At 50.5% G+C, this 16,533-nt stretch overlaps 1 protein-coding gene across 5 annotated transcripts in view; it reads left to right on the top strand.

Moving 5' to 3' along the window:
* The window catches only part of BTBD16 (BTB domain containing 16), a 44,136-nt gene that overhangs the window by 22,277 nt on the left and 5,326 nt on the right, over positions 1 to 16,533 (top strand). For 3 of the 5 annotated variants that reach the window (XM_045068851.1, XM_013055737.2, XM_045068849.1), the window contains exons 10-13: positions 3,324 to 3,443; positions 13,007 to 13,098; positions 13,906 to 13,988; positions 15,710 to 15,787. In XM_045068851.1, the coding sequence (XP_044924786.1) occupies positions 3,324 to 3,443; positions 13,007 to 13,098; positions 13,906 to 13,988; positions 15,710 to 15,787 (373 nt within the window). The remainder of the gene's footprint in view (positions 1 to 3,323; positions 3,444 to 13,006; positions 13,099 to 13,905; positions 13,989 to 15,709; positions 15,788 to 16,533) is intronic. The other 2 variants (XM_045068852.1, XM_045068850.1) reach the window with 1 other exon arrangement.

Here is a 16,533-nt window from a genome sequence, read left to right as displayed (position 1 = left end):
TCACCAACAAAGCAGAAGCCGACCATGCTCCCTCCCCAGCATCCTCTTGGCCTCTCCCCCTCCCCAAGACAATCAGACCATTGTCCCGGGCCTGCGTGAACCCAGTCCTGTGATTGTATTCTTACTCCATAAGACCAGCTGGAATGACTTCTTAGATAATCTATAAATAACGTGTAATATCGTTTCGTAAAAACTTAAACTTTGGGGGCGCCTGGGTGGCTCAGTGAGTTAAAACCTCTGCCTTCGGCTCAGGTCATGGTCTCAGGGTCCTGGGATCGAGCCCCGCATCAGGCTCTCTGCTCAGTGGGGACCCTGCTTCTTCCTCTCTCTCTGCCTGCTTCTCTGCTTTCTTGTGATCATTGTCTGTCAAATAAATAAATAAAATCTTTAAAACGAAACAACAACAAAAAAACCTTAAACTTCGAATCAATGTTCTCATCGTGACCGTAGTGCTCTCCAGCCTCCTTCATTTTCTGGCACAATGAGACGTGTTCTCTCCATGTCGATGCTTGCTTATCTCATTAGCATTTTCAATTTGAAGTTGTGCAGGCTGCCAGTGAATGAATAGAGAGCAATTTTTCATTCCCTTCCCAATAGCCATTTGTTTTATTTTGCTTTTTTATTTATTCGGGATCCTTGTTCATGCTTTCTTGTTTGCCCTGATACAGCTTTCTTCATAGTCTGTACTCAAAGGGGGGCCCTTATTATTTATGTATAATTTTCTTAAAAAAAAAAAAAGACAAGCAGTGTCTTGTTCACATTTTTCTCATGAACAAATACCACTTACCTCCCAATGGCTACTACTGAGCACCCGTAAACACAAGTAGAACAGCCCAGATGTTCACCTGTGCTGGAGGGAAGTTTAGGATCTCTGGGTTCTGGGAGGCCGTCAGAGCTCTTGAGTAAATGAAAATATGTTAGAATGTCCTCAGCAGGAACTAGTACTTCAGGAGACTGGAACTTGGCCTAAAGATGGAGGGACTGGGGCAGCTGGGTGGTGCAGTCAGTTAAACGTCCAGCTCTTGGTTTCTGCTCAGGTCGTGATCTCAGGGTCCTGAGTTAGTCCTGTGTCAGGCTCCACGCTCAGTGCAGAGCCTGCCTGACACCCCTCCCCGACCTGTACACACGCACCTACTGTCTCTTTCTCTCAAATAAATAGATCTTTAAAGACAGAGGACTTTATTTGAACAATTACCCTTCATAATAAAGTAAGACCAGGCGTATCCCACCCTTATCTCAAAAAAAAGTACAACCAGGACCCTGATTCCTGGAGCCCCGGTGACTCTTCCCATGCTGCTGCCAGCTCCTCTTTGGTGAGGTCCCAAAGAACCTCCGAGCTTGGGGACCTGGGGCTTGGATTCTGCACCAGGCGTCACGCAGCTCCCCAGCCAGAGCTGGTGGTGGACTGGCGGAGTTCTGTGTGGGCACATCGTGTACAGAGAGGCTCTGTGACATCCCCCATCCCTTCGCCCCGTCTTTGCCCAGACAGTGGCAAATGTGATCCTGTCATCAAAACCCATGCATCTGTAGGTGGCCTGAAAACAAAAGCAAAGAGACATTCTCCTGTGGCCAGAAATAGTGTGAAAGGTGGGTGGGTGACCTTTCCACTTCCTTTAGAGTCACCATTTAGCTTGGGTCCCACCCACCAAGACCACTCAAAGTGGTGGACTATCAGAGGCTCTGATAGGTTAGGGAGCCAAACGTGCCATCCCTGTGCTCATGGTGGAAGATATGGAGGGTATTAAGACCAGCTGGAATGACTTCTTAGATAATCAAGCTGGCGGGAGGCTTTGGAGCAGCTCTCCGGGAGACCTCCTTATGTTACAGAGTTGACGTTGTAGGGAGTGACACTCCTCCTCACCACTTGTTTCTAGATAAGAAGTCTCATGTCACTGCGGGCAAAGCGTGGGCTCCACAGCCAGGACCCAGCCCTGTCACTTGGGAGTCCGAGGTGCCGTTCGTTAGCTCGCTCCTCCGTGCCAGGCCCTGCGCTAATGATCTCTGTGTATGTCGTCGGCTCGATAATGTCCACATGCCAACCCGAGCCTGTGAATATGTTCGGTTGCATGCAAAGGGGAAGGAAGGTTGCAGAGCGATGACCTCGAGCTGAGGAGGGTTTGCTGGATCACCTGGGTGGACCCAGTGTAATCACAAGGATCCTTGCGCACTGAAGTGAGACCAGGAAAGAGATTGGAAGGTGCTGTGCTGCTGGCCTGAGGATGGAGGAAGGGCCCTAAGCCACGGGATGTGGGTAGCCTCTGGAAGCTGGAAAAAGCATGGAAACGGTTCTCCGTAGAGTCCCCAGGAAGAATGCAGTCCACACTTTGATCCTACCCCAGTGAGCGCCATTGTGTTCTTCTGAATTCCAGAACCATAAGATCATAAATGTGTGTTGTTTTAAGCCACTTGGTTCATGGCGGTTTGTTAGAGCAGCGACAGGAAACAGCATGCCACTTAAGGAAACCTGAGCACCTGCTGTCACCACTATCTATGGATACAAGCATCTGCGGGAGGCTGGACTGACTCCCGCCCAGCTCTGCCCCCACAGTCCTGCGAACTCAAGTCAGTTACGTTGCCCTCAGTCCCAGCTGGGACTAGGAAGTGATGATGGAGGCATTTATCTCAGTGCAAAACTTAAGAGGGGCACCAATATACAATAAGTATATTGTGGTACAGTATTTTAAAATCAAAATTAATGCAAAAACCCACAATGAATGAAATATTAAAATTTTAAATAAATATAGGGTCAGTCTGAATTTATCTACATAAGTAAGGAACATACTTTGCAGGGTTGTTGTATGGAATTAAATGAAAGAACAGATGAAAACATCTCTGGCACTCCTATCTCTTTAAAGCTGGCCATTGGCTTGGCAGCACAGCCAGTGGGGAGCGGGTTGCTGAGGGTCACATCCCAGCTCACTCTAAGGATCACCCATGGGTCACTGTGTCCCGTGACCTTGAGAACGTCATTTAACATCTCTTTGTCTGAAGTGACCTGCAGACTCAGGGGTGGTGTTGCCTCTTTCCTAAACTCATTCTTTTTTTTTTTTTTTTAATTTTTTTTTTTTAATTTATTTGACAGAGATCACAAATAGAGAGGCAAGCAGAGAGAGAGAGAGAGAGAAGCAGGCTCCCTGCTGAGCAGAGACCCCCCGATGCGGGGCTCGATCCCAGGACCCTGGGATCATGACCTGAGCCGAAGGCAGAGGCTTTAACCCACTGAGCCACCCAGGCACCCCTAAACTCATTCTTAACTTTGTTTTTTCTTACGAATGGCCTGAGTTGTTGCTACTCCTCAAATTTCTTCTCTTTCATTTTGGCAGGCTGTTCACTTTTAACGAGTTTCATCTTCTGAAAACGCTACTTTTGTGGGTCTTCTTGCAACTGAACCACAAAATCCAGACGGTTCCGGTTCATGAAACTGTGCTGGCGTTTTTTAAAAGGTAACGTAACCGTGCGGATTGATGAAACAATACCTGGTTTTTACACTCATAATATCCTGGAGGAAAAGCCTCAGGGATACGATTTTTCATAGCATCACCCAGAGTGCCCTGAATGCAATTTTCTTTATGGGACATAAGGTTATCGGGATCTTGGAGCCCCTGGAGTACTTGAAAATGTGAAGATGTAGTTTATAACCTGAGATAGCCATGTGCTTCTGAACTCTTGCTCTGTCCAGTAAAAGACATGATGCACAAAGTACTCCTTTCATTCAGAAAAATTTATTACCAAACCACACCGACCTTCAAAACATCATGTTTAAAATGTGTCTAAATGAGACCAGGTCATCCTCTCTTATGTTTCATGAGAGCAGAGGACATCGTGAATTTCCTAGACAAATGGAAAATGCACAAAGCTTTCATAGAATTAGCTCAGTTTCTTATACGCTCCAAACTTATAAATTCTAGAAATTCTTGAAAGAGCAGTCAAAAATAGTAATCTCAGCTTTATGGACACCATTTAATTGCGTGTTAAGTGCCGTAATTCTGATAACGGCACTTTGTACTCTCAGTTGGACTCCGGGGCTGGTTTTGTTTCCATTTTACAGATGAAGAAACTCAAGGTGGAGATGAACTATCTTGTCAGAGATGATGCAAGTGACGGGGTCTGACTTGAACTCGGGTCTGCTGAATCCCAAGGCATTTTGCTTCCCATCCCTAGGATGGCCGATAGGATTCCTCTCTTGTGTCCACTCCAGCTGGTTTGGTCATAGCTCCCTGCACGCTGGGTTAAGAAAGATTCTGAGGCTGCCTCTAGGTTCCATGTTTTTGTTAGCTGAGGACTTACAGTGTGTCCTCCCCTCCCTGGTCCGCTCTCTGCTGTGAGTTTTCTCTCTGTTCAGTCAAGAGTCCCCCGTTAAGCTGTGGTAGCTTGGGGGCAGCAGGGCAGGGTCGGGGGAGGCTGAAATTGGTGGTTTACTGGCTCCGTTTTGCACCTCTCTAGCCTCAATGGATACTTTGTGAATACACTCACGTCTATCACACAAGCAGGGGGTCCTGTCGCCAAAGATAGTCTCAGGTGGTCCTCAGGCTCTGCCTGAAGGAAGTCACTGATGGCATCACCGTCACTGTCAGATTGAGGAGCCTGTCCCCCACCTTGGCGGGAAGGGGCTCTCCAGGCACCATCCAGTGTGTCCCAGGAAGCCCACAGGCTCCGTTTCTTGTGCACGTATGAGTTTCACAGATAAACACATCTGCCCCATCGTCATCAGCGGACTGACCTGTGTAAGCCAAGTTTTTCATTTGCATTGTTCTGACGCATTTAATCCTTTTCTGGAACATCTGTGCACGATGTTAACTACAGAGCTCATTTTCCCTGCCTCATTATTTGAGGAAAGCGGTATTCAGTGCCAGAATGACATGCACTTTGCTTAGTTTCTATATAATTTGCTTTGAACACAAATGCTTAAACCACCCCCCCACCGACTCTTTTAATAGCCCAAAAGACACTTTTTCCTATGAGTCACACGCACCAGGAAAACTCGTTATTTGGCTCCAAGTTAGCACTCATACTGGAAACGGCTTAGAACCAGGAGGTAGGAAATGAGCTGGGATGTGGAAACTGTGTTTTTAATGTGGGAGAAACACTGGGAATGAGGCTCTCAGGTGTAGCCCCCTCCGCTGAGTTGGGGGGGGGGTGTCCTTGGGTTTCCTGAGCTGGGGTCTCGAGGTTCCTCGCCACCATCATTAGCTTTTCCATTTCTCTTGCATCTACACTGGGTTCCATTTTAAGCCCACACCTCCCCTCCGTGGCACTTCCCAAGACCCCAGTGCCACCTTGTTCCTGGTTAGAAACCACTTGTGAGTTTCCTTTTGGTGTCCATACCTCCTCTCGGCCCCGTGTTTTCAGACTGCAGCACAGGAGGGACTCCCCTGCGGGCCTGCCTTCCCTCCGGCTCCCTCCAGCAAGCTCTGTGCCCCCAGGGAGAAGAGACGCACCATCTGGGCCTCGGTGCCCCTTCACTTAGTCATCAGGGCCGCCTCCGACCTTGAGGACCGTGTGCCCATTTTTAGGATTCTGAGTGGTTCTCCACCCATCCCAGGTCTCCTGCCCCAGAACAGGGTCACCTTTAAGGGCTCCCTCATCAAGGGCCTCCACCTCCCAAATGCATGTGCCCGGGGACCCCAATCTCTGGAACCTCGGCTAGCTCCTGAACTTGCTGCTCCTGCTTCCCTGACCCCAGGCTGCTCTGTTCACTCGGCCACTCTGTGCATGGCGGGGCCTCCTTGGAGAGCCTCTGTGACCAGTTGCCTTATGACCACGCGGTGGTACCTCCGTCCTGACCCCCAGGAGCACCATGAGCGGCCTGAAGGAAGGGGGTGTGGGCCTCCCCCTGAGCCCTCGCTTCCCGGCACTGTGCTGTGCACGGAAGGGCTTACTGAGTGATGAGTTCCCATCCATGGTTTTCGCATAGCTTGGTTCCCCTCACAGAAGTGGGTCTTCATAGGCTGAAGTAAAATTCAGAGAATGCCTTGTCTGTAGCAACTAGGAGTAATGGGGCTCAGAGGCAGGTGACTCGGGGCAGGTGCCCATTTGGTGTTCTGGACAAGGAAGGGTTCCAAGGTTTTCTCTAGACTCAGGGAGAAATTACGTCTTGGTGGGTTAGCGATGTCTACCCCAGACATGGCAGGGAACGGCGGTGGTTCCCTTACTCTGTATTGGCCAACCCCATCCTAGCCAGCCCCAACCCTGGGGCTGACCCGTAGCAGGGCAGGGCCTCGGGGCTGCTGGCCCAATGGGGCTGGTGGCCTGAAGGTTCGGGCAGTGAGAAGGCATCTCTGCTCATAGACCTAGGCCAGAGCCCGGTCACCAGGGGAACTAAACTACACAGTTCAATGAGGCCACAGCTAGTCATGCTTCTGTGGCCGCCAACAGGGATGTGCCATGGGGCCTTAAAAGATGAGACAGCTGCCTCTGGGAGACAATGTGTAGGCTTAGGAATGAGAATCAACGAAGCTGACCCTTTGGCCCAGTTTTTAAAGTTGCTACTATTGGTGACGTAATGTAAATGGCAGAGTGATTTATCAAGGGGTCTCCCAGTGCTCAGAGCGGACATTTTGAGGCCATCACCAGATGGGGACTTCCCCAAAGGGACTGTACTTTGATAACGTGTGGCAGTGGGCCAAGCCGCCTGAATCTGAGCTGGGGAAGGGAGGTCCCGTGAGCCCTGGGGACAAGCCACTCCGCCGTGCTGGTGCTGGATGCGGTCTTTGCTAGCCTAGCATCCACATCGGGGGGGCTTGGGGCAGTGATGGCGTAAAAATAGACCAGATGCCCCTTTTCTGATCTCTCTTAGCAATGTCCAGAAAACAAGCCACGAGGGAAGGTATTTGAATGATGCCTGCAAATAAAGACACAGGTCCAAGCCTTTCTTATTCTCCTACTTTCTTTTATCCATTGATTTTTTTTCAATGTTTTACGCATTCAACACATAGTTACTGAACACGCACTCTATGCCAGAGACACTGATGGAAAGGGGAAAGGGAAGTCTCTCCGCCTAGCTAGAAGTGTATGAACGTCTTCCAACTTATTTTCATTGCTAAGTATAATATTATAGGAAGGGAACACTCACACACACACACACGCACGCTCGCTCGCACGCTCCCCTCAGCACCCACAGTCTGTTTTCTGGCAATGGTTAATTTAGAAAAACAAATAGACTGGCCAGAATTAAATTTAACATTTCCTTGTAGGAAAACAAAAAATGTAGGCAAAGCTGTTGCCTCTGTCACAGAGGAAAAGTCATCATTTCTTTCCAGTGAGCAGTCTGAGGACATCCAGGAGAGCTGGAAAGTCTCCTTGGTTGGAGTAAAGCCAGAGGCAGGCAAACTTTGCACTTTTTTAAAAAGCACATTTTTCATCAAAGTATAAAATACATACTGAAAAGTGTGTGAACCCAAAGTGGATTTCCAGAAAGTGGGAGCAGCCCCCTGCCCCACAGACAGACGTGACCAGCCACCTGGAGTGTCTTATCTTTGTCCTCACCTTTCCCAGAAAAAGGCAAACAACAAGATGTCTTGGCTGCTTTTGAACGCTGTATAAATAGAACCTGCCAGTACACACTTTTAATGTCTCCCCTCCCTTTCACTTACTGGAGCATCTGTAAACTCCATCCAGGGACAGATGGCCGGGGAAGGCAAGGATCCGTCAGCAACATGGTGGTGGGGTAGGAGCTGACCTGGGTTTCCCTGAACTTCTTTTATTTTGAGATTCTCTGGGTCGAGGGAAAGTCATGGATTGACCCATAATTCTAATCCTTAACGGACTGATTGATCACTAAGTGGGTCCCTCTTTGACACAAGGGTGGGCTCCAGCAGTGGGCTCACAACCTCTCCAGGAGGTCATTGACAGCCACCAGCAAAGCCAATTTCCACGTGATCCCAACTCCTAGATTTCGATGAGCTCTGCAGCTGAGTCTCCCCTCCTTCCTTGGCGCTATCCCAGTCTGACCCAAGGACTCCTCCAGGAAGCCCTCCCAGATTTCACCTGCTCACTGGACCGATTGCTTCCTTGAGCTTCTCTTTGCAGAGAGAACAAAAGCACGTGCTGACCGTGTGAGCGGACACTGGCCTGATAAAGCTCTCACTGTGCTCCCCTCATGTCCCGCGAGGGGAGCCTTGGCGTAGAGCCACTCCACAGCCCCCTACATCTCTGACACCTAAGCCCACTGATGTCTCCAAGGACACACTTTGTGATGCTGTGTGACAGGGAGGCCATCAGCCATGTGTCTATTGTGATTAAAGAGTGGCGTTTGCAGATGTGGCCCCACAGTCATCATGAAACTGGGCACCCCTGGTGTGACAACTCTGATCTCTTAACCACAACATTCATTTTGAAACATCCCATGAGTCACGGGCATGAGAGCCTTCGGATGGTTCTGTCTCAGATAACCAAGCCCTGTGCAGGGAGGTGGCTATATCTGGGGGCAACAGGGTTTCTCATCATTGGACTTTGGTGTTTCTTGCCCTTTTTAATTTCTTCTCTTGCTCTGACCACGCTGCCCCTGCTCCACTAGAGTTTAGCTCTCTGGACGCTGAAACTCCTTTGTTTTCAAAGTCTCTAAATATCATTGATCCCTATGCCTTGCTAAGTTTTCACTTCCCTCCTGTGGCTTCTTGGCTTTCCACGCAAACCGGGTAGCCCCAGTGCATCGTCTTTGGCAAGATTAGAGATGTGGCAGGGATCTCAGGGATGAGAAGTGTCTGACTCAAGAGTCCTTACAAAGGGCAGAGCAAATGACCATTATTTCTAGACCCACTTCTGCCTTGGGACAAAGGTCAGGACTGGAACAGGGTCTCAATGAATGTCTGCCAGGACTTGGCCTGGCAGATAAGCCGGCAACGGCAGCAGGAGGGACTCCCATGAGCACAGGAACATCAGCACGTAATAGCCTCGTCTGCGTGCACCCGTGTGTGTGTGTGTGTGTGTGTGTATGTGTGTGTGTGCGAGCATGCGTGTGCGCTGGGGACGGGGACAGCTGGCCCTCCTCGAGGAGACTCTGTGGGCGAGTGGAGGGAAGGGATGGAAGGGTGGAAGCTGCCAGGTCGGTGGGACCAACTCCTCATCCAGTTCATTCACTCAACATACTGCAAGGCCACGGAGCACCCGGCCCTGCAAGAACCACCAAGAGGAGCGGAGCAAAAACAGACGCCGAGCCCCGTCTTTGCGGCATTTCCCACCTCAGAAGCAGAGACAGACCATACATTCGGTAAATAAGATGTACATTAGCAGATGGCAGCCCAGGGTCTGGCTCCCGCCCCTGCTATGAACTGGCTGGGAGACTTCGGGCGAGGGCCAGACCTTCCTGCATGGACATTAGCATATCGGGGCGGGGCAAGTTCATTGGGCAGCGGCGTCTACTAGACGCTACTAGCCTTCAGAATCGTTTTCATGTACTGGGCTGTCAGGTTGGGAGCCAAGAGGACCGGGTCCTGGCTCCCAGCTGGCCGAAGGTGGCCAGTTCTATACCGAGTTCCATTTTGAAAAAAGCCGTGTTCCTTTCTCACCGTGAGTTATTGTCCCAAAATGTGTAACTTTTTTTCTTCAAACTTCACCTTAAAATGTAAACTATTACTTCATGGATTGCTCATAGAAATGGAGCGATATTTTAACTCTCTTTCTTTTTTTATTATGGTAAACTATGCAGAACATAAAATTGACCATTTTAACCATTTTGGGGTGTTCAGTGGCATAAATAAACACATTCACACTATTGTGCGGCCATCACCTCCTTACATCTCCAGAATGTTTTTATCTTTCCAAACGGAAGCCCTGCGTCCATTCAACAGTAGCAGCTAGCCAGCCCCCTGCCCCAGCGAACCCACCGCTCTGCTGCTGTCTCTGTGAGTCCCACTACCCCGGGGACCTCGCTTACGTGGAATGGCGGAGTGTTCATTCTTTTGTGTTGGGCTTATTTCTCCTAGCATGAAGTTCCCGAGGCTTGTCCGTGGAGTACCATGGGTCAGAATTCTGAAGGGTGAATTTTAAGGCTATAATCAAGTCCTGGGGTAGTGGGGCTCTGAGTCAGATGCTCACAGGAAGGACAAATGACCAACATATGACGTGATGGGGGAAGTGAGAAGGCTGTGGCCAAGGGCAGCTCTAAAATGACAACCTGAGACAGTCAGAGGGGCACTTGTCCCGGGCACTGCCTTTCAGGAAGTCTGTGGGGGGTTTGTCCCCGGGCCCTTGAAAGCAGGACCCAGAGCCAACCTGGGTGTGTCTTTCAGTCTCAAGGCCTAGGAACTGTCCTCCCGGAAGGGGTCATGACCCAAGGGTTTCAGGTTTCAGACACCATGGCCTGAAGTTTGCCCCAGAAAAGTTGGTTCTAAACCCAGAGAGATCTTGGCACAGACATGGCACCGAGTGGCAGGGGGCCCACGCCAGCGCTCGATCGCGCCCTCAGAGCCACACAAAGAGGCCCCCGACTTAGCGTCAGTGTTTTCTCACTTTGTGTGAAGTGGGGTGAATGCGCTCATGGTTGAGACCGAGACAGTCGAAGCCTCTGCCTCCGGACAGCTGAAAGGAGCCAGGAGAGGGGGAAATGCCCCCAGGCTGTCCTCAGGAGGCCTGGGAGAGTCCTGGCTCTGTGACAGTGGACCTCGCTGGGCTCCAGGGGCGGGGCTCTACTGACTCGTTGGACCACAGCCCCCTGATGCTCATGCTTTCAGACTTTAGAAGATCAGCAGAGGCCACTGCTTTCTTCCTTGGAGGTGGCCCCGGGCTTGGGCCATTTACAGGGTGGCAGTGATCACAAAGTCCACGCACTTAGCCAGCTTGACTCTAAGTCCCTTTCCCAGGGACAAGAGGACAGTGGTGGTGGTCACGAGATGGGGAGTCCTCGGGGGTGGACTGTGCCCAGCACCATCACCCATGGCTGTTGTCCCCACAGGACAGAGAAGGGGATTTGAGCTCAGGGAGGCTCAGTCCCATGACTGATGGCCAGCTAGCGTGGGACTGGCACCTCGCCAAAGCATGGCTGGACAATGGATGAGCAGACTCATGACCTCGCAAGTTGGCCGCCACCAATGCCCCGTCCCTGTGACCCAAAGGGATCTTAAAGTCCAATCACGTATCTCAACAGATCTCTTCCTGGAATCCTCAGAGAGGACAGAGAGGTGGTCTGTCTGGAGAGCTCCTTTGATGGGCTCTGAGGTCTGAGCACCTGCCCCAGGGAGACTCAGGGGTCTTGGCTTCCTTCCCACAAAGCTGCAGAGTTGGTGCCCGGGGGCTTCCTAGTCACTGAAGTGCTGTCCTCTTACTGTCCTTTCCCGTTTGGGCTGAAACTGTCTTTAACCCACATCTCCAGCAGGTTCTCACTCTAGGGGCAGTGCTGGGCTGTGGGAACCCTTGCCAAGGGCGCAGGCTCATTCCCCAGAGCGCTCAGCTTGACAGGGAATGAGAGGGACTGTGCCAGCCCGGCCCCTTCTTCCCTCCTTGGCACCTGCACCCCACGTGATAGCACGGAGCTCTTTCCTTGGTTAAATGGTGTGAGAAAGGCAAGCCAGTGTTATTTGTCTGGCTAAGATACCGTGTTCTTGGGCCCTGGTGTGGCTCACACTAGCCCAGCTCCGCCTGCCCTGGGAATGGAGGGCTGGTTCCGGCATCACTAGCACTAATGGAGGGCTGGTTCCGGCATCACTAGCACTGCGTTCCTGAAAGCATCAGCCGTCCTTTACCTAGGCCCGACCTGTCCGCTCCTGGAGACTGGCGCCCAGCAGATTCTAATTAGTAATCATTGGGTTGAATCAACTCATTTGTTGCTGTGCCCCTCTCTCCTCCCACAATGCCTCGGCATTCTGACACTCTCTCCTGGGACCACTCACACGGAGAGTCCCAAGAATTCCCATTTGAAAGCAAATGGTCCTCGGCAGGCTGGCGGGCACCCCCAGCAGAGGCAGGACACGGGCCAATGGTGCGTTCAGTCTGGCTGAGACAGGGTGCGATTTGGACATCCCTCTTGATTCATGGAAAAATAATGTACAAGAGCCCTTGGCTGGTCTCATACGGATTTGCCTTGAGGGAATGACTTTGCATTTCCAAAGGGACTTGGAAAAATTACCCCCGTGGTCTCCATTGGTGAAAAGTGACCCTTTCACGAAACGAGTTGTTTCAAAACAAGAGTGGTGGGTGTGTGTCTCTGTGTACGCGTGTTCTCAAAGGGAATCTGATCTCAACCCAGCCCTGACCTCAGCCACGTGTGGAAATTAACTGGAGTTTAATATGGGCAGTAACCGCTGAAGGCCTGATTGGGAAACAGCTACTAGAACTCGCTACCCACAGTCCTTCTTTTTAATCCTTCCAGAAAACACTTTAAAAAAAAAATGTATTTATTCACTTATTTATTTGACTGAGAGAGAGAGAAGGGGAACAAAATAGGGGGAGTGGGAGAGGGAGAAGCAGGTTTCCCATTGAGCAAGGGAGCCAACGTGGGGCTGGATCCCAGGACCCCGGGATCATGACCTGAGCCAAAGGCAGATGCTTAATGACTGAGCCACCCAGGTGCCCGAGCAAGCACTTTTAAATGGTCTACATTGGCCCCTATTGAAATGGTAGCCTGTGTAGAGGAGGAACCTGAAGTCCCAGGTTCAAGTCCTCACTGAGTCTTTGTTTTTCATCTGTGAAATGGAGCCCAAGACATGTGCCCTCTCTGGCCCACAAAAGGTTTGTGAGACCCAAGTGAGAAAATGTTTCTCAAAATCCTCTCTACAGTAACTCACTACCGTCAGTCACTTCCTGGGTATGCTCTGTGCACCTGCCAGGCGCGTGTCTCAGTGGGGGATGGCAGGGGGACTAGAACCAGTGCCTCATTACGACCTCTGGGGTCAGCCCTCGCCCAGGCTGCCTCAGCTGCCCTCTGCTTCCACACCCCTCACCTATCCAGAGAGAACCAAGCCCCGTCTACTCCTGGCTGGCGAAACCACCAATCTCTTTGACGTGACTTCCACCCCCCCTCACCAGTTCCAGAAAGCAGTCTGATGACGGTCTCTTGTTCCTCTCTGCTAAGCTTCCCCAAGAAGCATTCCTTTCTGGATCAGGACGCAGGACAGGGCTTGGTGCCCCTCTTCCTTTGCCTGCGCCTGCACGGAATCATCAAAGGTAAGCCTCCTGGGGAGCTGCTGGGGACTCGCCCCACCCCTCAGCCACTCCTGGGAAAGACCCAGTAGGCATTGTTGTAGGAATAGGCATTGTCACTTTCAAGCTGTGTGACTTTGGGAAAGTAACGTACCTTTCTGGTCTCACTGTCCTTGTCTGTAAAGTGGGGGACAGTCAGAGCTTCCATGAAATATAATAGTGGGTGAAGGGCCCTATGGATTGCAAAATCATGTGTGGCTGCCAAGGGCTGCGTGAGTGTCCTCTAGCCACGTGCCCCGCCTCTTAAGAGTAGCATCCCCTCCAGGTCAAGCAGCTGGGGGGAAGCCTGTGAGTCTGTGCTCCATGCCTGGCTTTCTCAGCCTCTTGTGCTGGGCCTGGCAGAGGCCTCTCTGACTTGGAAAGACGCAGAAGCTAGTGGGGAATGTGTTTGGGGCTGCCCAGGTGGCCCCCCAGGGAGAACTTTGTGAATGAAAGGACATTATCCAGATATGGTGGATAACTCTAAAACCCAGGGATAGTTGATGGACCCCAGCTAGTTCTGTCCAAGTTGCTTCTAGACACCCCAAAGACACCAACAATCAGACCCCAACCTGCCCTACTAGGGCAGGATTTCGGCCAGGGGGCTGTGAACACTTTGGGGGAAAACGCTCGGTGCTGTCGCATTTGGGCTCCACGCACCTTATGATCTCTGGGACCCTGGTTAGACCCTCCAGTCTTCAACCCTCAACTTCCTCCTCTCTCCATAAATTAGACTTCTGCCATTCTGTGATGAGTATACTATAAAAATGTTCTCTCTGTGTTTCTTCCAAGGCAAAAATCTGGAGGAGTTAAGGCACATTAATTTCTTCCCGGAGACCTGGTTGATCCGAGTTACAGCCAACCATTACCACGCAGTGAGTTTCCAGCTCAGCAAGGAAATAATTATTGAAATTTATTGCTTTTCTGACTTGGCTTTTTCTGGAGATGTGTTTTGCATCTGAAACCCCTGGGCTATTGAGGTCGAGATGGTTTTGGCTCCTCCTCTGGGGCAGTGGGGAAAGCCAAGCCTGGAGGGCCAGAGGGGGAGGGGACCCCAGGCTAGGAACCCAGGCACCCGGCACATGCTCGCTATTGACCCAGAGCACGAGATGGGGTCCGGGAGCGCTGGCTCTACGGCCCTCTGGACCAAACTCCCGGGACACGCATGTAACATGTGCTTGCTATTGGGAATTTTTTAAATGCAGAGAAATTGAAAGAAAGAAAAGACATATCCTCAGACCCATCGCCCAGAGACAACGCCTGCTAAGATCTCATTGTGTTTATTGGCTGTAAACTCTTCCACCAAGAACATTGGCTCTAAACAATGCTACTTTGCCTTTCCTTTCGAGTGGAAAATTTGTGGTGTTCCTAATTGTTAACTACTATAAATGACTGTATGAGAAACATATTTGCACGTGATAGTTTATTTTACCATATTGAGAATTGTTTCTTTTTTATTATTATTATAAAAGATTATATTTATTAGAGAGAGTGACAGCAAGAGAGGGGAATACAAGCAGGGGGAGTGGGAGAGGGAGATTTCAAGCAGGTTTCCTGCTTGAGCAAGGAGCCCAATGCAGGTTTGATCCTACGACCCTAGGATCGTGACCTGAGCCACCCAGGCGTCCCAGAATTATTTTCTTACAGGCAATCTTAAGAATAGAAAAATACTGGCCCAAAAAGGAACATTCATTTTTGTTCTTGATACATATTAAAAATTTAGGACCAAATTACTCTTTCTCCAGGAATGAATGAGCTTACTTCCCTTTGTACATGTTCAGCAATGTGGGGCGTTTTTGTTTTGGATCACTTTTGTTAATTGAGAAGTGAACAATGAAATCCCGTTTTTCTCTATGCATTTCTTTTATTACTAGTAAATATGAATATTTTTTCCATGTGGCATGTCCCCCTTTGTGAATTGTCCACACGAACTGTTGTACTTCTTGTGTTTCTAATCGTGCATTTTTAGGGATGAAGTAGGGCAGTGTTTGAGTTCTGAGGATTTATGAGTCACTGGTTAAAACTCAATTCAGCCCAACAAACACCTATTGTCATGTGCAAACCACAGTGCCCAGTGCCCCAGCACAGCAGATAATGACTCCATGGAACCGAGCGTCTCTGGACGTAACTCAGATCTAGGCTCTAACAGTTGAGGCGGGAGACCGTCCCTGGGGCTGGACACCTCAGGAAGTCCCCCCTGCTCCCCACCCTTCCTGTTCTTCTGACCCAGCCCACCTCCATCCTTTTGCCCCTTGCTGCCAGTGTCACGCATACTACCATGCGGGATCATGCGGGTGACTTTATGGCCACCATCATCCTCTACAAGTGATCAGGCTATTTATGTACACATTTTATTTCCCGGGGGAGACTGCTGAGGCATGTTTCCCATTCTCATCTTGGCATCTTCTCAAAGCATTGAGGCAGGACCTGGCGCATGGTAGGCTTCAACAAATCCTGCAGCCTGGCTGGGTGACCGAGTGTGGGATCCAGAGACAGAACTCTTTTTCAAGCATGGGTGGGGTTGTGGGGTCAGCGAACCGACGTGCAGATGGTGAGAGGAGCTGGGGTCCAGGTAGCTCGTGGGCTTCTCTTTCAGCTGGAGAATGGAGGTGACATGGTCCATGTGAAAGATCTCGCCACCCAGGCTATGAGATTCGGGCTGCTCTTTAACCAGGTACAGACCACTGGGCCCAAGCAAGGAGAAGGACGATCCCCTTCCACACTTCGTTAAGGACTTCTATATAATCGCTTCTTCCCTCCCTTAGCAAGACCAGGACAGAAAAGGAAATTGTCATGTCTCCTCCTGCATGTTCACAACACCCTCGGAAATGAAATTCACAAGTCAGGGGCCTGGGACAGGCCATTCATTGACATGGTGTGCACATCCAGAATTTCTCCTTGAGGGGAAACCAACTGTCCTAGTTTTCCAGGGATGGAGGAGTTTCCCTGGGATGCAGAACTTTCTGTTCTAAAACCAGGAAAGGCTTGGACAAACTGGGATGAATTGGTCATTCTCTTCTCCACAAACATCAAGACTTGCCAACGGCTCGATGAGAGATTTTACTCCAAGCCTGTGTTTACAGTTGCAAGGGGGAACCTATTCTGGGTGGATATTTTGATGGGTCCCTCCCCCACATCCAAGCAGCAGGGGTTAGGGAGCTTGGTTGCAAGGCATCTGGGCGCTCAGTCCCTAAGGGACTATGCAGGGCCAGGGATGGTCTTCTATCTTGGGCTACCTGGGATAGGCACGGTTCTCCAAGAAATGGCTGCTCTCTGATTTTCTAAAGCCTCCCCAGTAGTGATCTCAAAAGATTTTGTATTCCAGGGACTTGAGGCTCTGAATCTATCATCAGAAACTCCCCTCTGGGTCAGGACTGGATGGGCTGGGTCTCCCGCCTTGCTTGCAGAGACCTGCCTAAG

This window comes from Mustela putorius, unplaced genomic scaffold (genome assembly GCF_011764305.1).
Source record: "Mustela putorius furo isolate JIRA1106 unplaced genomic scaffold, ASM1176430v1.1 tig00003909_pilon_pilon_pilon, whole genome shotgun sequence".
Taxonomy (NCBI): Eukaryota; Metazoa; Chordata; class Mammalia; order Carnivora; family Mustelidae; genus Mustela; species Mustela putorius.
The sequence above is the reverse complement of the archived record's forward strand: the minus strand, read 5'-3'. Positions and strand labels throughout refer to the sequence as shown.